The sequence below is a fragment of the Microtus pennsylvanicus genome, chromosome 1, assembly GCF_037038515.1.
Source record: "Microtus pennsylvanicus isolate mMicPen1 chromosome 1, mMicPen1.hap1, whole genome shotgun sequence".
NCBI lineage: Eukaryota > Metazoa > Chordata > Mammalia > Rodentia > Cricetidae > Microtus > Microtus pennsylvanicus.
The window spans coordinates 186897772-186924393 of NC_134579.1; the positions used below are offsets into that span (position 1 = coordinate 186897772).

The 26622-nt window shown below is 41.9% G+C and overlaps 1 protein-coding gene across 17 annotated transcripts in view; it reads left to right on the top strand.

Annotated features, from left to right (window-relative positions):
• Positions 1-26622, top strand: part of L3mbtl3 (L3MBTL histone methyl-lysine binding protein 3) — a 109424-nt gene that overhangs the window by 10881 nt on the left and 71921 nt on the right. For 5 of the 17 annotated variants that reach the window (XM_075946938.1, XM_075946958.1, XM_075946928.1 and 2 more), the window contains 6 exons: positions 11603-11720; positions 18810-18921; positions 19310-19384; positions 20914-21073; positions 22299-22434; positions 25182-25266. In XM_075946938.1, the coding sequence (XP_075803053.1) occupies positions 11619-11720; positions 18810-18921; positions 19310-19384; positions 20914-21073; positions 22299-22434; positions 25182-25266 (670 nt within the window). In that variant the 5' untranslated portion in view covers positions 11603-11618. The remainder of the gene's footprint in view (positions 1-11602; positions 11721-18809; positions 18922-19309; positions 19385-20913; positions 21074-22298; positions 22435-25181; positions 25267-26622) is intronic. The other 12 variants (XM_075946996.1, XM_075946987.1, XM_075947005.1 and 9 more) reach the window with 7 other exon arrangements.

A 26622-nucleotide genomic window follows, 5' to 3' on the forward strand; every position in this document is an offset into this window, starting at 1 on the left:
CAGCTTCGCAGCTCAATCTGTGGATAGGAAGGCAGCCTACAAAGGGTTATCGAGATAAGCCTGGAGGCATGACTTCTGTGAGAGAAAGGAAATCTGGTCAAATCTAATTTATTACATGCAAAAGAGAGATAGAGTGTAAATGCTTCCATTTTGGTTCTGCGTTCTATAAAAACACAAAGCAGAAAAAAAGAAGATGCTGCTCTTAGCATTTAAAAATTATGAAATGAAATAAAAAGAACAAGGCACTACTTTTAGCTTCTTTTTCTTTTAAATCTGAATTCATGCATATGTAGCACAAGCGTGGAAGTGTCTGTGTCAGGCAGGTCCTTGTTCTTTTCCCGGCCCTTGGATCTCTCTGATGGGTGTAGGATTTCTATTATTGTCATTCCAGTGTAGTATGTTGATGAGATGGTGGCGCTCTTCCGAGCCTTCTTTGCCTTGCGATGTCTCCTATTCTGTGCATGGAACATGAACTCAAAAGCATTTGACGGGAGCTTATTAAATAGGCCGTCAGCCCGTTAATGTCGGTTAATGTGATCTTCACTTTCTGTCTACATTTCTCTTTTCTTTCTTGAAAGACATTTTTCATTTTCTGTTCCTCCTTCAGAGGAAGTAAATAGGTTAGGCCACAGAAGCTCAAACACCTCACCTTCTTGTTACAGGAACGAACTAAGGGGCAGGAAGTTGAGATTTTGTAAAGGTTACCCTGGCGACTACTGCTTTGCATACAGTCTTCATGACGGCACAGGCAGCAAGTCACAGAAATTCTTTGATGCTGTAAATAAGGCTGTTCTCCCTACAATTGGCCAGCTGGGCGAGTAGGGGGAGAATGGCAAGAGCTGACCATCCTAATTACGGAATGTATATTTAAAGGCTTCATAGAGCTTACCTGACTCTTGTGTTTTCCGTTGCTCAGGGCCTGTGGATAATAGGAGCCCGATAGCCTCCAGGATCGGTTCTTGATTGTACTAACGTTTCAGTTCTCACATCATAATAATCTAGAGTTCTGTCTGCTCGCAATATGTGAACCCAGGCCCTCAGGGCAGAACTTATCATCTCTCCAGTACAGATCGCGGTTCCAATAGGTGTGCAACTCAGAGTTCTTATCAGGCCGGGCGAGTAGAATATCAAAGCTTGTGTCTGTCATGCTTGATTTGAAAGGGAAATTTTTCTTTGTAGCAATATGTGTTTGTTGAGAGATGCTTCAAGTGCGAGTTTGGCTCGCTCTTATCCTTATTGAATAAGCCCATTTAAGAGGTCTGAATTTAACTTCTTTTGATGTGTTCTTCTGACGCTTAAGTGAGGGGAGTTTATTGGAGCACCAGAGCTACGCTTGCTTCTGCCAGGCAGTGAACTAGGTACTTAGCAGCCGCGTTGTCAGCTGGGAATTTTCATTGGAGAACACGACATGGATGGAGAAGTGAATTTCTTTCTGGTCTCCCCAGTGCTCTCTTCCGCCAGTCTGTTTTTCTGCTACTCCCCCCCACCCCCCGTATTGATGCCTAAATGCAGAGCCTTACATAGATGATGCAAGCAGTACACCTCTGAGCTGCATCCATAACTCTTTTTTTGATCGCTCTTTGTGTGTGTGTGTGTGTGTGTGTGTGTGTCTGTCTGTCTGTCTGTGCATAAGTGCATGTGGAGGTCCGAGGACAACCCTTTGTATGTTTACTCCAGCACCTGACCCCTTTTATCTGAGACAGGGTCTCATTGGCCTGGGACTTTCAGCAAGTACACTAGGCATTTAACCAGCCAACAAATCCAAGGGGTTTCCCCTTCCTCTGCCTTTCAGCGTGTACCACAGTGTTTTCTAATGTGAGTTCTGGGGATCTGAGCCGAAGTTCTCGTCGTCACAGGGCGACCCTGTACAAACCAATCCATCACCCCCCAACGCTAGTTCACCCAGCTGATAAATGTTACACTTACCGTTGAGTCTTTCTGAGGGATTTTGAAAATTAGCAGAAAGTTCTCCTTCAAAGCCTTCTTTTTCCTTGTAGGTGATCAGGACTCAGTGCAGGTATTATGATCAGGGGCAATTGCTGTCTTCCTGCTCTTCCCTTGGCATCTCCGTGGACACTCTGTGCATCCTGGGATTCATGCAGAGACTCACCCTGTAGTTATTACAGCAGCCCTCTCTGGCTGAAACCCCTCTTATCTCTCTTTTCCCATTACCTTCTCACCGCTTTCTGTTGCCTTTCTACTTGCTCTCTGCAAAGCAGGTTTTACAAGTACCGTTGTGGGCACAGAGGAACATTTAATGTTTCCTTAGCATAAATATCACAGAAAGGTCCGTGGTGGCTTCATTCATGGTAGTTGTTCAGAAATTAGGTCTTCATTATGTTTATGTGCTTTCAAGTTGTTAAATTTTTTGTTTGTTTGTTTGTAAAAGATTTTGGCAAAACTAAGTTACCAACCTTCTGTTTGGGAGACTCTACAAACTCTTCCACATTCTCTTTGAAATGAAATCTACTCCTTCATGAAATCTCAAGAGTCCTTGGGCTTCTCGTCCAGTCTCTGAACGACTGAATAATTCCAGAGGATTCCTAATGCAGTCTTGGCACAGTTATCTTCTGCCCTGCGCTGCTTACAACACCTGTGGTCCTCCAGCTGGGAGGAGCCTGGACATACAGAATACATTGTTTTCCTTTCTTCTGGATGGCCAACCATTAGGCAGAGCATTTCAACTTGAACACTGTAACAAAAAGAAGTTTTTATGTCCCTGGCAAGTAGATATTTCTGTCTGTTTTGTAGCCAAAGCAGCGAAGGCTGAGGAAGGCACAGATGCCCTGCCTAAGGTGGTATCTAGAGTTTTGTGAGACTGACGTTTAATCCCAAGGGTTGTGGCTCCTGAGCCTTTGCTGACCACACTTACTAGACACTTTCCTTTCTATTGTGTAAAATAAAGAAAGATATTGGGTACTGTCCTGGAAAATGAAAGAGTGTTTCTTATCCAGATGGCCCGAATTTTCTTACTTTTAAAGTGGAGATAATAGTCCTTACCAGTGTGAAAAGAAAGTTATAGGGTTCAAGCTAGCTTTTGTTGGTGACATCTTTAACCAGAGTCCCTTTTGCCTCCATATGTCGGTGTCTCTCTAACTTTGTCCGTTAGGTTCTTTGACTGTGTATGAGGGCCCTGTGTACGTGGTGCTTTGGAGAACGGAAAATGTCCCAATAAAGGCCATATAGGAAGTATGGAAAGTCTCTGAGACCTTTAAGAAGGCCTTCTAATGAAGGGACCAAATCTTTCACAGGATCACTTTCTCAAGACTGGACTTACAGGATTTTAGGTCTGGGGGCCATTCCCAGGATTAGACACCATAGACCTCAGCACAGGGATGCCAACCAGCAGCTAGATCTGAAGCTAGCATCCTAGTAGTGGAGTCTAATCTGAAGATAAGTGAGCTGTGTCCTATAAAACTATGTTCTATAGTGAGGAGTCCAGGGACTCCATGTACTGTGATAAGGAGCCCAAGGCTGAGGGCTGAGTGTTTGTGGAGAACATTGAGAGAGCACCCTACATATGGCTGAGAGACTCGACCTTGCTTCTCCCAAAGGCTGCTAAGAATTTCACTTTTTTAAATCAGAAAATCTTTTATCATGAGTAAATGGCTTCCAAAACCGTATCTGGAGGGAGCAGTCTTTGGGACTTATTACCTGGCCTGCAGTCTCGTCTTGTTTAAGTACAGTCTGCCCAGGGCAGTGGTACTATGGGGAGTCGTGGGTGATGAGATACGTAGACGCCAGATTTCCCATCCTCCCTTGACATATTCTTCTTTGTTATGACAAGAAAATTGCTTTGGGAAGAGACCAGTAGTCTTTCTAGAGTGTGAACAATGAAAGAGCCACTTTAAGACAGTTTTGATATGAAAATTTCATATATGAGTACTTTGTTTACATTATTCCCCCATCTCCTTTCTAACTCCTCTCATGTTCTCCCACTTCCTTCAAATTCATGACCTTTTAAAAAAAGTATTATTTTTATACACACATAATATATGTGTATATATATACACACACACACATATATAAATATACACGCATCTATATAAATATACACACATATGAATATAATCTGCTGAGTCCATTTAATGTTGTTTTTATGTGTATGCTTTTAGCGCTGACTTCTTGGTATTGGTATTGGATAACCAATTAGGAAACTCATCCCTGGGGAAGACCGATTCTCCCTCCCTGAATGTCACTAATTGCCTGTAGTTCCTACTCTAGGGTAGAGCCTTGTGAGATTTCCCCTATCATTTTTCTTTCTCTTTTTTGTGAGTGGGTCTTACTACGTAGCCCTATTTATTCTAGAACTTTTGTCAACCAGGCTGGCCTTGAACTCACGAAGATTCAGCTGTCTCTGCTTTCCCTGTGCTGGGATTAAATGCATACATCCCCACATCCAGCAAGAATGTTGATTTCTAGGAAACAAAAGCTCTTCTTTGGCTAACGATCTTAAAGAAGCACTGGGCTCCTGCCTGAGTGTGGCATTCTTTCATTGTCCTGTGACTCTTTGACACAGTTGTCATGTTGTCTGGTTCATGGTAATGATTTTAGTGCTTCCGGTTCTGTATATAAGATATTAAGGTATGTTGTCTTCTCAACCAAAGCTTAGAAAGGTAAGTCTATCAACATCAAGCAGTAATATCTCAGACCTCTCGTGTGAATCACACATCTTTAATCATGTTCTCTGAATGTTAATATGATTCTTCTTTGATGTGATGCTTGCCCCATTGTATAACCACTCTGGGCTCACAACCTTCGCATCTCTGGACCTTAATTTTGAAATTGCATCTGTCAAATGAAAAGCTTGAAAGTGCATCTTCAAAGAAAGCAAGTATAAAATGATTGTGGCTCTTTAACTGATCTTTTGTTTGTTTCCTTGTTTTGTGTTCTTAGGAACTGAATTCAGGGCAGCTGGAATTCTAGGCAAGCAGTATACTGTTGGACTACACCCCAGCCCTTATTTATGTTTTTCTTTGTTTGTTTCGTTATAAAAGCTCTTTGTATGCGTGTGTTCACATCTGTGTGCTCACATGTGCAGGTCACCTGTGTGTGGAGGCGAAAGGTTGACGTCAAATGTCTTTCTTGATCATTCTCAACCTCCTGTCTTGAGACAAGGTCTCTGACTTAAAGTCTGACTTGACTCTGCTATTCTGTCTAGCTAGCTTGCTCTGGGCTTTCCCTGTCTCCAGTGCTGAGTGTTAAGATCAAAGGTGAAGCATCTGGCCTGCCTAGCATTGAAGTGGATGTTGTGGATCTCATCCCTGAGTCTCACTCTTGTGTGATAAGGTTTCTTCCACTGAGCTGTGTCCCCAGCCACTGTCTTTTTGCTCCTGATGAGCACTGACTTGCCATCCCTGTCAATATCAATTTTGGAGAAAACGCTTTGAACAGAAGTGGCCAGGCTGCACACAAGGCTGTACCCAGGTCATCCTTGTTTGCTCCCTTCATCTGCTGGCCCAGACTTCCGGTGAGAGTTGGGCCACTCTTTTGCGTTGTGCTGAGCCACTGAGGTTGTTCTGTTTGTCTTCAGAGGACTGTTATCTTCTCTCCATCTAGTCTCTTCCCTTCACAGTGCTCCAGGCACCTACAGAGGAGCTGCTATTCTCCCCAAGCCTCTCTTTTATCTGCTCATGGCAGAAAGAGCAAACAAGTGGTATGAAAAAAGACTCATGAAGAGGAAGAGCACATACACTCTGCGTATGTTCAGTCAATGTGAGAGGAGTAGATTCAGGACATTTGTGAGGGGTAGGTCCCAAGCCACCTTCAATCCTCAAATTGAAAAATAAAAATACGAAATAAATGAAACTGTAGCACCTAAGTTCTGTAAAATCGCTGAAGTAGAACTTAATCCCCCAGACCCTAGCTGCTCGTCTCACTCGTTGCGTGATCTGTAGGGTGCTGAGCACCAACTGAAGTCAATTTGCACATCTTTTTTACTGATTTCCTTTTGGAACATTAGTCGTTGTGCTCACACAGTGTGTCTGAGTCATTGCGTTTGACATTTCAGACTTCAGTGTATCCGAAACGTCTCTCTTGTGGCCAGGGCCTATGACTTTCATAACCGTCTCCATATTCCCTTTAGTCCGTCTTCAACACGAGACTCGGCGAGCAGTTAATTTTGCTCGTTCAGTTTCGTAAAAAGAAACAGGTTTTTGTTTTGTTTTTTTCAAAAAAAAAATCCTTTTATTTTGCAGTGTTCGTAGCAGTAAGAATAAGCTCTGTGACTAAGAACATACCTGGCCCGTGGCCAGGCCTGGCGGTGTGCTTCTGCCCCTCAGCTTTATGGCAGAAATGATTCAGAGTCACATTTCTGAGGAAGGATAGACTAGTAAATGTCACCAGAGCTTCAGGTGTTGCTCAGGAATGGTGGGAACTGTAAGTGCTGGGGCTGGGGCTGCATCTGGTCGTGCCGTGAAGGAGTGAACCCTGCACTTCTCCCCTCAACCGTCTGTTGTGTGAATACAGTTGTGCTGACACCTCTCAGTAAGTTACCCAAGAGCTTCCCAGGGCTCCTTTCCTCTTTGCGACTTCTAGACGATGCTTTCTCCTGTTGATATCAGTAGCAAATATTTTCTTGGGAAGGCATGTCTTCTATAATATACTTTTAAATAAGTATGAAGCAGAATGTATTATATTTATATCGTGATGTTTGAATGTATTGTTGTAGCATTAGTAGATACACAGAGAAAACTCAACATGGCTTTTGTTTAGCATCATTACCTGTTGTTGGACGCAGCTAGAGTTCCCAGTTTCTGACAGATCCTTCTAAAAATAGTTGATGTGCATACACAACGCATCCTTTGTGTTTCTTTTTGTTTTACTCAAAGGGTGGCACACCATTTTTGCACTTTGTTTAAAATTAAACATGTTAACCATGACATGAATTATTTCTGAATTAGAATGGAGACCTTTTGTGTCATTTTATCCCATGGCATGGAATGGTTGTAACTCTCTACCCATGATGCACCCGTGGATTGTTTCAGGTTTTATCCACACGGAAGTCTAATATTCTAGACGTAGACTGTCTGAGTTGGAGGATAAGGTCTGGATTATTAGTCCATACCAGATTAGTTTACGGTGACTAGGAGAAAGAGGCCCAGCCTCATCACGTAAAACTTTTGTTTGTTATTTTGTTTGTTTGCTTTGTCCTGGGGATTTTCTATCACTGAGTTATATCCTCAGCCCCTTAACATGGGGTTTTTGAATATAAGTTCTAACTGGTGCCACGATTTGCCTACCTTGGAAGTGCTGTGTGTCAGTTTCAATCTCAGGACACACATTCCCCAAAAAAACAAACAAATGAGAAAATGAAAAAAAAAATCTGTCTTTATTAGTATCTAATGGAGTAGCTTTATTAACATCTTGTGGGAAAAGTTCACTAACCTGGGACTGTCAGAGATTTGTTTACATGAGAAGCTGAGGTGATTCATCCAACAGACAGATGATCTCAAGGGAGGGTCAAGTCGTACAGCTTTGGTTCGGAGACCAGGAAGTGGTGCTAGAGAGAGACAGGAAGTTATTCTGAAGATAGTGCTACATGTCATTTAGTTTGCTGTCTCACTCTACCATAGAAGCTTAGGTCAAGAAGACTGTAATTTAAATGGATAAAGCTGAAATGGGCTATTCACAAAAGGGACCTTTGGGACTATAATGTATGGTATTGGTGCCAGCAGTAATCATCCTTTACTTCAGCAAATGCCACCAATTTCTTGATGAGCCATCCATAGTCGTCACTGGCAAAGGCATGCTGGGCAACAATGCCTTGATTATAGTCACAGTCATGTACTTTGGGGAATCAAAAGCTACTGCCCCATCTAATATCATTAGTGTAGAGGGAACGTTCACCACAGCTTTTATAGACTGCCAGCTTTTAGAGTTCTACTGCTGTGACATTTGTACTTGCATGGCTTTAAGGTAGGGGAAGACTAAACCACCCTGCTTACCCAGGGTGCCCAGCAGGAGAAAGCGTTTTATCAGAGAATACCGCTCTTACTTCAAAGGGACCCAGTTCCTTTGCGTAGTCCCATTTCGTTCTGGCTAGTTGTTTGTTTGTTTTTTGTCGACCTGACACAAGTTAGAGTTATCTGAGAAGAGGACCCTCAATTAAGAAATCATCTCCAGCTGGGCAGTGCTGGCTCCTGGCTTTGATCCCAGCACTAGGGGCGGGGTGGGAGGGTGTGGGGGTGGATCTCTATTATGAGTCCAGCCTGGTCTACAAAGTGAGTTCCAGGATAGCCAAGGCTACATAGAGAAAGTTGTCTAGAAAAAAAAAAGATAAAAAAATAAAACAAAACAAAAAAGGAAAAAAAAAGAAAGCACCTCCATCAGATTGCTTTTAGAACAATCTGTAGGGCATTTTCTTGATTAACGATTGATGTTGGAGGATCCAGCCCACTGGGAGCAGTATGGCCCCTGGGCCTTTGGTCTTAGGTGATCTAAGAAAGCAGGCCCTGAGAAGCAAACCAGTAAGCGGCACTCTTCCATGGCTTCTGCTTCAGTTCCTGCCTTGAGTTCCTGGACAGCTGTCCCTCAGTGATGGAGCGTGACTTGAGGGTTGTAAGATAACATAAACCCTCCCCTCCCAAGTTGTTCTTGCTTACAGTGTTTTATTACTGCAATAGAAACCCTAAACAAAGTCTTGGTTCATCTAATATCTTCAAAATTTCCTACATAATTCTCCCCTGGCAATCATATCCTAGTTCCTGTTCTGAGGATTAAGCCTTAGTAATAGTGAGATCCGCTTCTTGTGGTTCACACTGCATACAGTTTGAAATGTCTTCTAGTTGATATTTTGTTTAAAGCAAAGGGGGAAGAAAGAATATCAGCACATCTGGAAACTCTCAGTGGAAGAAAGTCTCTCACTCCAAGAAGTACAGTTTTTACATACCGTTTAGAAATGCATATGACATGTATTAAAAAAGCACACTTTAAAAGTCTTCAGCCTGCCGGCATAGTGGAGCAAGCATGGAATCGCAGCACATGGGAGGCTGAGGCAGGGGGATAAGATCGAGGCCAGCCACGGCTTCATTGCAAGTTGTGGTTAGTGTATTACAAAATGAGATTCTCTCTGAAGAGAAAACAAGACACCTTGAACAATTTCTTCTAAGCATATGGAAAATTGAGGATGTAGGAGTCATCAAAGACCCTGTCACATCTGGACAGTTCCCAGCACAGCATCAGTTTTATTTGGTCACATGACTCCATTGATTAGTTTAAGACAGATTTCTCGCATGTCTTCTCACCTATCCATTTGCAGCTTGTATCACTAAAATATGCAGAAGAACTTCCCACTAAAAGGAACATACTCCCTGGTGTGGTGGAATGTACCTGTAATCCTAAGACTTAGGGAGGAGAGACATGAAGACCGTGAGTTCACAGCTAGCAAGACTGTGTCTCAAGAAAAAACAAAAACAAAATAAATGATGGGCCAGAGGTGGCTCATTACCACCAAATCTGATGACCTGAGGTTAACCCTCAGAACCCACATGATGGGAGGAGGGAACTGACTCCCTGCAAGTTATTGTTGGATCTCCACACATGCATACATGCACTATGGCATGTGTTTGCCCTGAAATATACACATACATACAATGAGTGAATGAATGAATGAGTGAATGAATGTAAAAAAAGAAAACAAATATTATGTATTAGTATCTGTCATCCCACCTTTAAGAAGCAGTAGTAGTGTTTCTTTGATATTATCAGATGACCAGTTGCTCTTCATCTTTCTTTCCGGGAATGTATTTTTCAATAATTTAGATTGGACTAGTTTTGTGAATTGGTGTCTTGTGGTTGGGCACCGTGTTCTATAAGTGTGCTTTGATCTAAGTTCCATGTTTAGCCCATTGGTTAATATTTTTTCTTTATGGAGAGAAGCGAGTTACTACTACTCTGCACAGCAGTGATTTTCTGACGTTTTGGTCTTAAATCTCCTTTATGATTGAAAACTCAAGTAGGTATTTTTTTTCTAATAGCCTATGCATATTGATACTGGGTTAAAATAGATTGATTGCTCACTATATAATATATATATATAAACACAATTTTTATAAAAGAGCAATAAATTATATAAAATAGTAGTAATAAATACCAGAGAAGTTGCCATAGTTTCAACTTCTGCAAATCTGTCTAACGTCTGGTTTTACAGGAGATAGCTGGATTCTTACAGCTGCTTTTGGCTTTACTCTATCTCAGTCTGTTTTTTGGCTGAAGTATATGAAGAAAGTCTGGATTAATGTAGATACAGGGTTGGAAAAGAGAGGAATATTTTGCTAGCTTTTCAGTAATAGCGGAAATCTTTGATATCGCAGCAGAACTCCATGAAGGGTAGTTTATTTTAAAGGTGGGTTGGTGTACAGTGTACAGTTAAAACCTGAACACTGAGATTTCACCCTGTATTAAAGTTTATTAATCTGAGAGTTGGAATGAATCCATGCTCTGGGCTCAGTGTTGTAACGTTATACCTTAGTCATTGGGAGACCATGTCTCCAAAGAACTAGGTAAATCTTCCAAATCTCATCACATCTCATTAAGTACTTTAAGCTTCATTCTCATTTCTGTCACTACCTTTCCATGTTCTTGGCAACATCTTGGCTCTTGGGAAGCTGTCGGGGGTCATGGCGGATGCTTCAACTTAGTCAAACAAACTCGATCTCTTCCTGATAAAAATCACATTCATGTTTGTTGTGTTAGTAGGTCAGACATGTGATTGATAGGTTAATATAGATGACAGTGAATAGTGGACTCAATTCCCCTTTTATTTTCCCACCATCAATGGTATCTTTTAAATCTACATTTTATTTAGTAGTTCCCTTATCTTTGGTTCCACTTTCTGAGGTTATAGTTCTCAGAGGGCTCAGTTACTTGAAGTCAACATTTTCTCAAAAATATTTAATGGAATTGTCAAGAAACAAACAATCCATCAGTTTTAAATGTTGTTCTGCCTAGTGTGAGATCTTAGGCTATCCTGCTTAGGAATGAGTCATCTTTTCTGTACTGTATATACACTATCCACCTCCTCCACTTAGGTACTTGGTGACTTGACTGTCTCAGTTACCAGACTGATTGTCCAGATTCACAGTGCTTGTCTTCAAGTACACCTCATTTTGTTTCACACTGAAGCCCAACTGCAAGAGCATTGATGCTGATGACTTGAATATGCCGAAGAGAATTCCTCCGTTTGTTTAAATGAAAAGGTGAAAATTCTCACCTTAATAAGGAAATAAAATCATACCAAGTCACTGACAGTTGTTCTCAACATTTTGTAGTGTCTAATTTAGAAGTTAAACTTCCCTGTAGGAATGTCTGCTTAGGGGGAAAAAATGTACGAAGCTGGTGGTATAGTAGAGCAAGTGCCTCTCCAGCTCTGGTCACAGTTTCTGGCACACAGAGTCAAACAGACACATAGTAGAATAGAGCTTGGAGGGCCCCACACCTGCCAGCAAGTGCTCTATCAGTGCTCAGCCCATTAGTGATACTTTCCAAGCCGTTGTTTGTATGAAGCAAGAAAATAATGTCATTAAAAGAAACAAGTAGTAATGATCACTAAATCAAATTGATGTACATGTGAAGTATTTACGTTCCCTTATTCCTCTTCAAGGTTAAAAAAGTAAATCATGACTGAATCTGCATCTAGCACAAGTGGTCAAGAGTTTGATGTGTTCAGTGTTATGGACTGGAAGGATGGAGTTGGTACCTTACCAGGAAGTGACTTAAAGGTGGGTTTTTTTTTAATCATGTATGAATTATATGTTGTGTGTATCTGTGTGTGAGCTTATTTTACAGTGACTACATACATAAAATAAGAACTCAAACCATTAAATAGAATGTTATGGCATTATACAGTATGTGGTCTTCTACAGTAAATTAGTAAGAAGATAACATGAAATATTGATAGATTGTCAGTTGGGTTAGGGGACTGAGGAATATTTTTAGAATGTTCTTAGTTTAAGAAAATTAATCAATACCTCTGAGGAGGATCATCTATCTATCTGTTTTGATTCTATTATGATGCTGGCCAATATATATGGAAATGGCAGACCTAGAAAGTCTAGCATTTTGAATATTTTAGTAATAGCTTTGGAGCTCTGAGTGGGTCCTTAGTGTTTTTATATTACATGGGGTAAAATAATATGAAAATTTTGAATCAATAGGACTATTCGCTGCCTTTAAATTATTTATACTATGAATATAAGTTTTTGTATAATCACTTTTTCAGCAGCAAGTTCTTTTTATAAGTCAGCCTGTGATCTTATAGAAAGGGCTCTTTATGGGGTTCAGTCTCCCCATGATACGTATGTGCTAGTCCACCGTGTGTCTCCACTCTTCATGGGGTTAAGTCTGCTCACGATATATGTGCTGTTCATCACTGTCCCCATTCTTCAGGGGGTTCTGTCTGCCCACTGTATAAGTGCTGCCCACCCCATGTCTCCTGCCCCCACTGAATCTACAGTAGGACCACCTGCTGCTCTATGAAACATAGTTCTGCGAGCTCAAACTGCCCCCACTTCTCATTTCTCATTTGGTTTAGCTGTGTTCCTATCTCTAGGACCTTGAACCTGTCTGTGGCCTTTTAGACTTTGTGTTTGTACTCAGTCATTTAGGTGTTTAAACTTCCTGTCCCTCTAACAGGCTGTCACTTAGTCTGTCTCTGTAATACTTGATGTTCTGTGCTGTCTCAAATAGGAAAATTTTACTCCTGGCTTAGGCTGCTTGAAATCTAATCCTTTTGATGGCTGCTTGACAAATATCTTAGCCAAGTCCCTGCTCTCACTTATCCTCAGGGGTACAATTTAAACATCTGCCTGCCGTTGGAAAAATGTTTGAGATTTTGGTTGGCTTAGCTTTAATTAAGTACAAAGTGCCAGTGAGTTTAAGGAAACAAAACTATTGCAGCGAGGTTTAGTGAAATCCGGAAGTTTCTTTTTTTTTTTTTGTTATTGTTTTTGTTTTTTAAGTGGTTATCAAAACATAGCCAGAGGTTTTTAATTCTAGTGTTCTTTTGTACCATAGGAAAGTATAGTCTAAAGTAATGCATAGTATACTTTGACTAAAAAAGATCACAGATGTGCTTAATGTGTTAAGTGGAAATGTTTGAGGAAGTAGGAGAGCTAATTTCCTCATCTGAACATTACATATTATAGGTGTATATGGAAATAGCCTATGGTACTCATAAATATGCACACATATGATGAATCCACTTAAAATTATTAAAAAGAAGAAATTTTTCAGTTTTAGTTTTATGTGATGATGAGTCATGGAATAAGTTAGTTCTTCTGGGTCAAAATTGCTCTGCAGTAAAATAAATAAATGCAAGAGCAAATAGGAATTGAACGGCTCTGACATTCTTCAAGAGTCTAACTGTATGAGAAGTGATGGATATAGAAGGCTGAAAAAATACTATTCCTCAAGCTCTGATAATGGGAATCATATATCAGCCATGTGAACTTTGCCAGATTATTTAAAATCAGAGAGTAGAGAGGTATTTCAACACCTAAGAGCATGTACTACTTTTGTAAGGTACTCTCGTTTGGGTAGGCCTCACAAGGCCTGGAAGGCCAGTTCCAGGGGATCCAACAGTCTTCTGGGTTCCAAGGATGCTTGCACTCACAGTCTTCTGATTCCAGCCACATACACAAAATAATGAGATAAGCCTTATGACTGATTACTTAAAATCTTTACATTTTGTAAGCTTTATCTGGAAAAAATTGGGGGTTGTTAGGACCCGTAAGATCCACAACTTTAGAAAGGATAGAGAAGAATGTAAATAATTACTTAGTGTGTGCATTTTCTGACTTGGCAATAAATTATGAAAACTGTCTTTTTCTGTTATTTCATGTGCATATTATTCTTGTGCATTTTCGCTGTATAATGGTGAAATTTATAACTTTCTTTTAGTTAGCTTTTGGTAATAAAGGAGAGTTTCCATCCCTAAGAAATCTGGATTGCTTTAAAGTTTTCTAAGCAATGGGTTTTGGAAATTAACCTATTATTTTTATTAAGATAATCAGGTAATTAAGTCATTTAGGGTATTATAATCAGGGTTATTTGATATGACTTTTACACTGATGTAATTACTGGGGTAATTGCTATGTGTCCAATCTACTTCATGAGCAGTAGACTGTTTGATACCTCATTTTCACAAATAATTTGAAGAGTTCATGAGATGACTTAGTGGAAGAGCACAGAGTTTAGAGAAAGGCCTTTTCTCAAGGAGATAATGGGGGAAGAGGAGTGACAAAGCAGGACATAGACGTTCTCCTAGCCTCTGTATTGTATGTATGGTGTGTGCACCAGAATGTGTGTGCGTACAACACTCACATACACCTCTCTCTCTATCTCTGTGTCTTTATCCCACACACAAAGTTTTATTTATAACCCCTTAAATTGAAGATTCACAGCCCATCTATTGGGTAACGGGTTCCTCTGAGATTTAGACATTTAGTCATCCTACAGAAAAATTCCTTAAGCAGGAAGTTAAACAACTCTAATAGCTTCAGGAAGTCCCTGAAACTGAACAGATTCACTCGGCCTCTCCCTGCCAGAATAAAACAACAGAATAAAGCAGAGAGTCTCTCTCCAGAGAGAAGTGTCAGGCTGCAAAGAATCGGAGCAAAACAGCTGACTGGAAGAATCAGAAACCAGCAGACCCGCCTGGAAGAGGTTTAGCTCAACAAAGGCACCTGGAAAGACACTCTCCATCCTGATGGGTTGCCTGCAGGCTGCATGATGTGCTCCAGGTTCCTAGCTCTGTGCGCTGCCACCCATGCTGGGTTAGGCTCTGGTGATGCAGCTGTCTGAGTCATCTTTGCTTCTGAAAGTAACCCCAATTTAAAAAAAAAAAATTTTTTTTTGTTCACCAAGTTGAACTTTGATAGTATCAGTACTTTGGTTTGTTGTGGGCTCCCTATCTGGGATGAGTAGATGTGTGCGTTGAGACTCCCTAGGAAAAGTTTTGTCATATGACACCGTCTCATTGACTATATTTTGTAGTGTTTCTTACATCCCAATCTCAGTTGTTTAAGAGGTTGAGAAAATAATTTTCTCCTAAACTAAAATGTTAACACTTTGAATAATTCATAAAATTGGCTTCCTCACGTCATGCTGAGAACTTCGCCTTACCCAGGCTGCTGCTTTTAAATGGTTTGTGTGTTCACGGGCGTGTAGATTTCCGAACAGTTGGTACCTAAGCCATCCAACTGAAGTTTGTCCAGCTGGTACAGCCTAGCCTCATAGGCGGAGGTCAACTTCCCGTTGTGTGAACAGGCTTTATATTCTGTGGATTTTGCCATCCTGAAAGAACTGCCTTTGTGACAGTCTCATGGTTGCTGGCTAATTTCAATGTCATTTTTCTGGTTAAACTTTTCAAGCAGCTGCCATTGACCGAGTTTGAGCTCCTGAAGGTTTTCGGATTTCTGGCCGCCACTTTTCTCTGGTCCCACATCTCCTCCTACCTCAGTGCCTCTTTGCCCCTCTCCCCCATCTTTGGCGCATTTTCCTGACTTGTCAATGGTATGTTCAGCCCTGCCACACTGGGCCAATTTATTTGAGATAAAGCACAAACATCTTTTTGGGTGTAGAAGTGAGAGAAATAGGAAATTAACCCCCTGAGGGGGCACCTTACCTGCGCTGTATTTCATCCTTTCACAGCCCCTGCCATCGGTCTTGCCAGTTGACACATGGGGAAACTGAGGCCCCTTTGCCCAAGTCAGTTGTTGCAGCTCTGGGGCGGAGGAGACCGTGGTGGTGTTGAAACGGACTCTCTTAACACTAGTACAACGTTGTCTAAAGACAGTGTTCTCGAATCAACAGACACAAGGAGAAGTTAGAGACAGAAGGTTCCTTCAGTGGCGGGGACCAGGAAGCCCTTTGAAAATCAGATGTTCTTTGAGTTGAAAATGTGCTCTTTGTAAAGACTTCTTGGAAGGTTCAGGGGAAGAGAGAGAGAGAGAGAGAGCAGAGCAAGCTTTCCAGAGGCAGAGCCCCTTCCGGGCAAAGTGTTCAAACGACATTAGTCTCAAAAATATTGTGGTCATTGTCACAGCGCTTCTGCCTAGACAATCTTCAGAAATTTTACCGTTACCTAATTTGTTCTTTGAAAATACAAATAAACTTTTAGTAGGGTGACGTCCCCAGGTTGACTGTGGAAAGGCAACTAAGTGGCGGTAGAAAGGTACCTGGCAGGGCTTCCCAGGCCCGAGTACCTGAGGTTCTCTACCTGAATTTCTAATGGCGTCTTAAACATTTCTTCAGAAAGAATTAGTCCTCTGAGGCAGAAGGAGTTAGTCTCCCAGAGTCCCTCAGTAAAACGCAGATGCTCCCCTGAGAGCGATAGCATCTTATCTGGCAAGAATAATTGCTCCTCATCAGAGAGCAAGACCTGCTACGGCAATGCAGAAGCCAGCTGTAAATCCAGCCCTTCTCTGCAATGCATGGCTTAGCCTTGTCTCGCTAAATGTTTGAAATAGTTTAGTGACCGAAGATCTGTGCCCTTAAAGCGCATTGGTAACTGGGATTCAGGTTTCAACATCAAAAGTAATAAAGTGGAAATCATAACCTCTAGAGTGTCTTTTAGTGATCTGTTATTAAAGAGACCCCCAAAAGAAGAAAGAAGGCTTTTGACCCTAGAAGGAAAAGTAAAGAGTAGACAATTAAAGTAGCTCAGGCTAAGCCAAATAAACAAAACCTTGCCACCCTGCAGATAATCTGAGGCACCTGGATAGATTCATATGTAGTAAAAGCTGCCGTGCCAACTGTATGTTTGTTTTCCTTGCTTAATGCTTGATGAATTACTTTTGTAAAGTTTATGATTTCATATTTTTAGTTGGTGAATAGGACACTTGAGGAGTTTTGTGTCCTGCCAGAGTCAATCATAAAATCATTGAGGACCCAGGTGCTCAATTGGGGAAACAAAAGGCAATGCATCCATCTTTTTGGGATCCTGTCTTTGGACGTCCAGTTCCGCCAGCACACTCGTTCTTCCTAACATTTCTCTTCACTCGTCTTGCCATGGAAGACACACAATCCAAGTGAAGAAGCCACAGGGACAATTAACTCCTCTGTCTTTTTTTCTGTAGTCCTGGTTCCTCAAGTGTGCGCATAACTTCATTTTACACCTGGGTAGGGCATCAGTCCTCCCTCAGTCTGTGGCTTCAGGCTGTTCACGGTGTCACCAGGTGACACTGCAGGTCTGTTTGTATTTAGACTATCGATTATGGCAGTTAATGTTAGCAGAAGGAGAAATGGCGAAGATTAAATGTTGCATTTGTAGAGATAGGACCTTTTTAACTTTAAAGGGATTTGAGCCAGACCCTTACGAGTGTCGGGCCTGCACTTCTCACCCAGAGGTCTGTTCTGGTGTCCTTTCTCGGGCGATTATAATACAGGGTGGTGTCCAGTGTGTCAGCCATTGCGATCTTTTCTGCGTACTCTCAATGTCTGGTGCTGTTTCTCACATCTCACGTTTGTCAAGTGAGCGTACATGAGCCTGGATAGCAAGTCATGGGAGCAGAATTACCCATCGTAAGTGAACCATCATTTGCGCCTATTAAAAATTGGAACTCAGAATTGGTTTTTGTATCACATTCTTTAATATCATTAAATAATGATCTCAGTAGCATGTTCTATCTGCTCTTGCCCAGTAGATGGTACTGTCAGCCTTATTTTGAACAGTTGCTAGTTAAGTTTTTTTTTTTTTGAACCTTAAGGGTTTTTTTTTTCTTTTTTACATTATTACTTTTAGTTCTTGTCCATAAAATTAACTTTTACCCCTTTCTAAGCTGACATGGACATTAGGTATGCCACACTCATTGCTTGTGAATTTGTACTCAGGATATATAATAGAAGAAACGTCACATTCCTGGACTTTTTCCGTTCATTCAGTCTAGAAAGTATGTAATAATTTTATAGAGTGAGTGTGGAAAAAACATATAGCAGAGTGAAAGATCCGAAACATTTTATTGTTCTTTCAAATCTGAGCTTTCCACTCTTCTTTCTCCTGCTAACACCTGCGTGTCCTGACTGTCACTCTGTCAGATGGAAACTAGGGGTGAGGGAAACATTTAGGTCCATGAGTTCTGGAGTCATGGGCAGAGGCCATGGTATAGTAGCAGCGATGAAGCCTTCTGCTTAAACATAAGTGGCTTAACGCAGAGACCGCTTTATCAGCTGCTGCCACGAGACAGAGGAAGGAGTAGGGGAGAGGCTCCATGACCTTCCTGCTCAGTGATGCCGTGCCATGTCACAGGCTGCTTCAGCTCTTGCAGTTCTTTCTCTGCTGTCTCCCACTTCTTTGGGACTGAACTTCATGGAGAATTGTTGAGGGTGGTGAGGGAAGTGTGGCGCTGGGGAGGGACTATCTTATCTCATGGTTTGTGCATTTTCATCTTGGCACAGAAGGAGGAAGGTGACAAGCCATTATAGCCTCCTCTTTGAATAAATAGGTCACCTTTAGTGAGCCGAATCGATTTCTGGGGGTAGGGGGGGGAGTGGGGAAGAGACTTTTCCTTTAGTGGCTTTGCTAAGTAAACAGCAGTATTAAATAAATAAAAATGGTAGTAAAAATGTGTCTGAGAGGACGAATAGAAGTGCACAGCTCTAGTGACACCCACTCCTTCGGACTAGTCTTCCTCAGTCCAAAAATTCATAAACCAGAAGGGCTTATTGGTACTGAAAAGCCTACCCAAGAGGGACTGTTTAACTCTGCACGTGTGGTTAATTTGCTTAAAGACTGTGTGTCCGTCATGAACTGAATCATGCCCCGAGGAATTTTGTAAATGTCGCCTTCTTTCTTCCATGTTGATTGCCAGTTTAGGGTGAATGAATTCGGAGCTTTGGAGGTTATCACCGATGAAAGTGAGATGGATAGTGTCAAGAAAGCAACCGCCACCACCACTTGGATGGTCCCAACTGCTCAAGAGGGTAAGGCCGGCCCACCCGCTGCTGATGTCTTCTCGCTGGGTGATTTAAAATCAGTCTGCCCAAGCTTGTAGAAGAGGGCCAAACTTTGAAAGCCCCAGATTACTTTTGTGTCTTGTGTCCCTACATAAATTTTTGTCACGGAGTAGACAGGAACCAACTTCTCCATTTTAAAATAATTATACGCTGTCTTATTTCTAACGCCAGATCTGTAAATACCCTGAGATTCGTTGTAAATGATCAAGTAAACCCAAGTTGCTAATGGCCTACCTAGGTGATTTAGCCAAAAGGCCTGGCACTTTTGGGGTTTTGTTTTTGTTTTTGTTTTCATCTACTCCAATGGTTGTAACTAACACCTATATGCTGATGACTCCAAAATCTATATCTCCAGCCCCGACCTCTCCCCCGAGCTCCAGGCCCGTATTTCCACCTGCCTACTGGACATCTCCACCTGGATGTCCCACAGGTACCTCAAACTCCACATATCTGAAACGCAATTCATTTTCTTTTTCTTTCTCCCTTCCCCTAAACTTACTCTTTCCTCCGTAACCCATGTCAGCCGGCGGTAGCGCCGTCTACCAGGTGCATAATCAAGGTGTCTAGGAGTCATCCTGCCTTTGTTCCTCCACTTCCTGTTCCTTAATGCTCTCGGTTTTTAGTCCCTAAATAAGTCTGAGATCTGGCCTTTCCTATTTTCCCTGCCACTGCCTTAATGTAGGCCTCTAACTCTCCCTGAAACTATTGCAGAAGTCTCTTAAATAATCACCGCTTCTAACTCACCCCTTTCCAGTTTATCCTGCACTCTGAAGTCAGTGGAACTTGTGCAGACTGCTCACCTGCTACTTGGCTAATGTCTCTGCCACCCCAGCGAAGCCTTCAAGGATCTGGTGGCCTGCATCCACCTGACTGTTCTGTCTACCCATTCTATTCCTTTCTCTGTGTGTTGTGCTCCGGCCCTTTGAGCAGCTCGGACCTACATGTCATTGTCCCAAATCGTCGTATGATTTCTGCTTCCCTGCCTTTGTTCATGCTGGTTTTGTTTTGTTTTTGTCTTTTTCTGGCTCAAATGCTGTTTCTTTCTTTGTTTTGCTTTGGCCTTTAAAACCCTGTTGAAGTGCTGTGTCAGAAACTCCCTCCTGCCTGACCTTACCCCTGGCTGAAAAAAAAAAATCGCTTCTTCCTCTGCCGCCCTAGAACTTGTGCTTCTATGGACTTCTATGACTGCATGCATCCCACATGATTAGAAGGCCTGGGCTTCTTGTATGGCTTCTCTTCTAGACTGTGAGCTGTCTTGGGCGAGTGTACTGACATAATCAGTGTCCAGCATAAATTGGTGCCTAACAAATGTTTGCTGAATGACTCAGGCAGAAAGAAATGGTACTTCCTAAATGACTTGGGTAATTATGACCCAGGAGATCAGTTACACTAAAACTACATGTGTTAATTTAGTCCATTAAATAAAAAGTCACTCATCAAAATGTTATAAACGTGAAGTAACTTAGATGGCCCTTTTAGCTCTACCAAGATTCACCTATAGATTAGAGCTTTTAGACCAATAATATTATCTGAAATTCAGTAACTAATGAAATTCTTTTCTTTCTATTTTGAACTCTGTAGGAAAAGCCGAGGTCTTGTGTGAATTTTTTTGTTTATCCTTTTTGGATATTTGTTGTTGAGATAGGTCTCACTAGGCCAAGAAAGCCTCGAACTCAAAGAAATCAGACTGCCTCTGCCTCTCAAAGGGTGAGATTAAAGATTAAAGATACCACACCTGACCCTCTGTCTAGAGTTTTTTAAAAAACAAAATAACCAGAAGTGACTGATTTTCTGCCAAACTTAGCCTCCATCCCGAACTTTATAGTTCAATAACTGGCTCATTCAACAAACATCCTTCTTTATTGTGTCGCTAACAAAATTAGTAGAAGAGAAAGTTTACACATACTTTGCAGTGCCTGCTGACATGATTTTAATTTCTCCTCCTTTTTCATCTTCTAGTCTTTTCAGAGAAGACTGGGGTACCATTCAGGTTGAAAGATCAATCAAAAGCAGATGGGCTTCAGTATTGTGAGAACTGTTGTCAGTACGGCAATGGCGATGAGTGTCTTTCTGGAGGAAACTATTGCAGCCAGAACTGTGCTCGGCACGTCAAAGACAAGTAGGTTTCCTTCCCTTTCGTCTATGAAATTGGCAGAGACTTCCAGAGCATAGTGTCTGAGAAGACGAGGGTTAAATGTGCTGTAGGACATCTGTGCCCTTCTTGGACCTGTTTGCTCGACTTTCTCTCTGGAAACAGAGGACCCTTGACCCCTGCATTGGATTGAGTGCCTTCTCTAGAAAGTCCGTTCTAGAAGTGCTGTTCTCTCTCTGCAATCGACCACTGTTACCACTAATTTGATTGTTTCCAGTGAAGAGTACTTAGGTGTTCCTGACCCATGTGCACATTTAGATGGTACTCATATTTATGACAACACACTTGTTTACTTCCACATAGGAACCCAAAGTCCCCCGTAGAAATGTCCATAGCAGATAATGTAATAATCCCTTGTAGGATGACATCAGTGGACATATAGTAAGCGATGTACAACCTCCCCATCTGGGGACTATCTAATAAACTGCAGCTTAGGAGCAAAAGGTGTGTTTCTTGAGTATAACATAGGATAAAATAAATGACATTTATTTTTTAATTTAATCTTTAAAAATCTCTTTTGTGGGTGTTTTGGCTACATGTATATCATGCACCATATGCGTGCCTCAGAGGCCAAAAGAGGACATCAGTTTCCCCTAGAACTGTAGTTACAGGCAGTTGTGAGCCACCATGTGGGTGCTGGGAATTGAACCTGGGTCCCCATGAAGAGCATTCAGTGCCCTTAGCCACTGAAGCATGTCTCCATTGACTTTTGTGTTTCCGTAGAGATTCCCTCATATCATATTTAATATAAAAATTTCTGATTGTTTTGTATTGGCAAAGGGATTCTTTGCAGATTTATAATTGGCCTTTTCTATTGGATTTGATAATCTTAAAATTGCTCTTTCCTTTGTTTCAAATTGCCTCGGAAACATATATCTCAACATAATTGATTATTTTATTATTAGGAGAGACAAGTAATTATAAACCCATTAGAATCTATTTTACGTACATCGATATTTCCCTTTTGAAGTTAATATATAAAATAATTTCCAGTTTTTACCCAGAAAGATCTATAAAACATGATTTTAAATGTTCCCTAAACATACTATTTGCTAATACCCATGGATTTCTTTTAGTAATTATATGTTTCCTTTGAAGAGGAATTTTTAAAAATAATTCTGCATCAATAATCAACATGTAGGTATTTGATAGGTATTGTTTCCTTGTCACTGTTTTGGGCTTATAAACACAGCAGAGATCAGAAGGAAGAAAGAGATGGAGGTGAAGACAACGAGGACGAGGATCCCAAGTGTAGTCGGAAGAAAAAACCAAAATTATCTCTGAAAGCTGACTCCAAGGAGGATGGAGAAGAGAGAGATGACGAAATGGTCAGTAGCCCTTATGTGCCCATTCAGAGATGTGGGCAGTCGTCTTGGGGGGGTCTAATTACCAGATCTGTTCTGGAGTCAAGTGCTTGAGTTAGTTAATGCTACTTTCAGGGACCACTTATGTCAGGGATTTCTTGCCACTTCATGCCTCACTGTCATCATCTAAAAATGAGAATAATAAGTAACAGTGTCTCTCCTTCAATATTCAGAAGTCGGATATTCTGGAATTTATTACTGGGATGAGAGGCAACAATCAAACCTTAAGTTTTGTGGGTAGATTTCAAATTCTCTTACCAGCAAAATGCCAATAAAACTTTGGTAAATTGCGGATAGATCTTATAAACTATGTGAGTGGATAGAGAATGACATGTAACTATCAAGTGTGCCTAGGGGGGAAAAGTCATTCAAAATATGTTCATTGAAATGTAACTACTTTCACCCTAAGTAGTTTTACAGGAACAGAGACGTTTGAGATCTTGAAACATTTTATCCAAGATGAGTTAATGAGCAGTTGTTATCTAGTAGACACTATTCAGTGGGCTGGGAATATGGAAACGAGTAAGAAGTAGTAGGACTAAGGTCCTTCTTCATGAAGACATTGTGTTCTGGCAAAGGAGGCATAATCAAGCAAAAAGAACCAGTGATATACCAGTTTATCCCAAGTACTATGCTGGCATTTAAAGTAGAAAATTCAATTAGGATTGGCTGACTGGTGAAAATTGGGTTTTGGTGGGGAGGGTGCCTCAAAAGACAGGAACACAATTGTGCACAGTGAGCAGGAATCAGCTGTGTGCATTTAGCTCTTCACATAATACAACTTCCAAGGGAGAAGACCTGAAGCGAGCATAGCTGTAGCACATTCTGTTGGAGGGCACCCACAGAGGTCCCTAAGGTGCATGGAAGATTAGGGAAGAGCGGGATGAGGAAGCTGAGGGTAGTATGACTTGGGTCAGATCAAAGTGATGGCTTACTAAGTATAGGGGGAAGACACTGGGAAGTTAGAGGCAAGGGGATGCTGTAGTTTGATTTGTTCTTTGCTTGACCAGTTTTCTGTCAGGAGCCATTTCCTCCTAGGATTATCGCAGGAACCATCACCCTGGGGAGTCTGCAGAGAACCCCACACCCATAATTGTGTTAAGAATCGTTCTATTCAGGACAGGCTCCAAAACCACAGAGAAACCCTGTCTCGAAAAACCAAAAAAAAAAAAAAAAAAAAAACAAACAAATCGTTCTATTGACAGAGCCTACCCCACACCCAAATTGGCTGTTAATGGAGAGCTATCTGTTAGCGGACAAACTATCTAGAGAACTAGGTGTGTCAACTCGTGACTTCCTGGCCTACGTGACCTGACCGAAGGTAACCTCCTGGACCTTGTGACCAACAGGAACCACAGGGCAAGATTCCATGCCCCCGCCCCCATCCCAAGCCAAACTCCATACCCTATATAAAGTGTACCCCATCTCTAATAAACGGAGGCTTTGACAGGAACCCCCACTTAGCCTCATTCCTCTCTCTTAGCCCATTATCTTCCAGATAGTGCCTCTCCAGGACCCTGGAATAACTGACTGCAGGGTGGGTTACAACCCCTAGACTGAGTAACCCACCCAAAAGCGGTTTACAGTTTTCTGTGACCCATGTAAGCAGGAGTAGATTCAGGGAAATCAGGTAGATTTCTAAGTCAGAGGGCCATGTAAGATATAAGTTAGTGGCCGGGCGGTGGTGGCGCACGCCTTTAATCCCAGCACTCGGGAGGCAGAGGCAGGCGGATCTCTGTGAGTTCGAGACCAGCCTGGTCTACAGAGCTAGTTCCAGGACAGGCTCCAAAGCCACAGAGAAACCCTGTCTCGAAAAACCAAAAAAAAAAAAAAAAAAAAAAAGATATAAGTTAGTGATTTTTGTTAGCGTTAAGGTTGTGAGGATATATAAGAAACGGAAAGAGTCGGGGATTCTATGAATCGTAGATTCCTGGATTGGATAAATGCCTGGAACGTGAAGGCAAGAGTAGAATAAAGACTCAGGAGGTCTTTGGGTGTGCAGAGTTTCTTGTGCTTCTTACCTACGCATCTTGAAGTCATTAGGTAGCCGAGCACAGTCCTGGAAAGAAAGCTAGAGATATACAAATGACATTCAGCAATGGGGAAGTGGTAGTCAGTAAAGTGCTTGCCCTGCGAATATGAGGACCCGAGTTTGGATCTCCAGAATCGTAGATAAAGCTAGGTGCCATAACACTTGCCTCTAATCTCAGTGCTGAGGCTGTAGAAACAAGAGAATCCCTAGAGCTCATGGCTTGAAGCTTAGCTTACCTGATGACATTCCAGTCACTAGGAGAGCCTGTACCACAGCGAGGTGGAAAGAACTTAAGGAATGCCACCCAGGCTTGTCCCCAGACCTCAATACCCCTCAGTCACCACCCTCCTCACACACAAGGAAATGACCTTGAAACCCCTGGGTTAGAGAGGTGTGGACGTTGAACGGGTGTGGACGTCAGTAGAGAGCCTGCAAAAAGGACCAGTGAGGTCTGAGGAACAGCCAGACGCCGAGGAGGAGGGAGCAGGACTTGAACTCTTCCTGACAGCAACTGATAGTGTTCAGTTCAAAAGCACCATGATCTCAAGTGGATCATATTGCTGCTTTGAAAGTCAGGAAGCAAAGGTCAACAGCAGAAAGCTTTCGGACAGCCCTCTAAGTTTTCCTTGAGACCAGTTTCATGAACTTGTGAAGCCAAAGTCTTTCTTTCTTTCTGTAGGAGAACAAGCAAGATGGAAGGATCCTGAGAGGTTCCCAGAGAGCCAGGAGGAAAAGACGCGGGGACTCAACCGTCTTAAAGCAGGGTGAGCTGGTGATGTAAAAACTGCCAACCTGGTGGCCCCAAGACAGAATTCAGAGAAGCAGTATCGGTCTTTCTGGTTATCCACACTAAGTACTTCTTAGAGTCTCTCTGATGAAGTTTCCTCCATAAACATGGAGTCTTGAAAGGCAGCTAGTTTTCAGGTTGTTAGCGTGTGTGTATGGAATACCTTCTTTCATTTGCTGGTTTATCCATCAAGATGGCAGTTCCTGCTTCTACCCTTTTTCCCAAACATCTGTTCTTGCTCATTTCCCAAGATGTTAGGTTTATTGTGCCCTCTCAAAACATGGCCTTGTCATGTGATCTCCTTTTTTTCTTTTCCTTGAGGCCACATCTTACTCTCTTGGGAAATCCAGTTCTTGGGCCTTTCTCTTTGCTGTTTAGTTGAATAAACTCTTCTTTGGTTGTTTCCATATAAGCTTTTCTCAGCCTTACTCCACATAGCCCAATGCAAATGTCCTGCCAGGCCTTTGATGGAGACCTGAACAGCCCAGCTCCCAACCTGCATGTTTGCACTCTTCCCTGAGGCCCAGCATTCCTGTTCTGTGATTTTTTTTGGTTCTTCCACTGATCCCCAGAAGGAACTACAAGTGTTTCCTTCCACCTGTCTTTAGCTCACAGCAGACCCTCCATATTCTTTCAGGTGGCTGTTTCGTTTGTTTCTGTGATTAAGGGGAGTAAATTAAATCCCTTTGTTACTCTGCATGAAATGAAATATCCTCGCTCTGAAGTCTTTCTCTTCTTTCCTCCTAATGCCTTCTCTGGATGAAATTCCAAACACTCGGCTCTTGTAGATCTTGTCCTTCCTATTACTCTTTCCCCTTAACTGTTCCAACTTCCTTCCTCTGTGTGCTGCCCAAGGCTTTGCACATCACTATGGACCCACAAGGCTCCAGTGTTGTTCCTAGTCAACCTGTCTCATCCCTCCCCTTGGTCCAGCACTTTGTCACATTTAATCTAAAACCATCTTATTTTATCACATACGCATTTTTTTGTACGTAATAAATATGATATTCACCGCATCAATGTTTTTCTTCATTTTCAAGAATAGCAGATATTCCCTAAGCACTCAGTGCACTAGCCTTTTCTCGGTCCTCAACTTCTCGGTGCCATGGGAACAAACAAACAGTGTATTTACACATCTTGCTCCTGGAAGATGTTACTTCCTGCTGGACTTTTCATGTATTCCGAGCTCTTTCACTTTCTTCTGCCTTCATCAACTGGATATTTATACCACAGTTCGCTTCTCAGTTCTTGTTTTTATGGAAGAGGAACCAGAAAAAGAGAGAAGTGTCAGCCACGGAACAAGAACAGCCAGAAAGCATAGTATTTGCGCAAG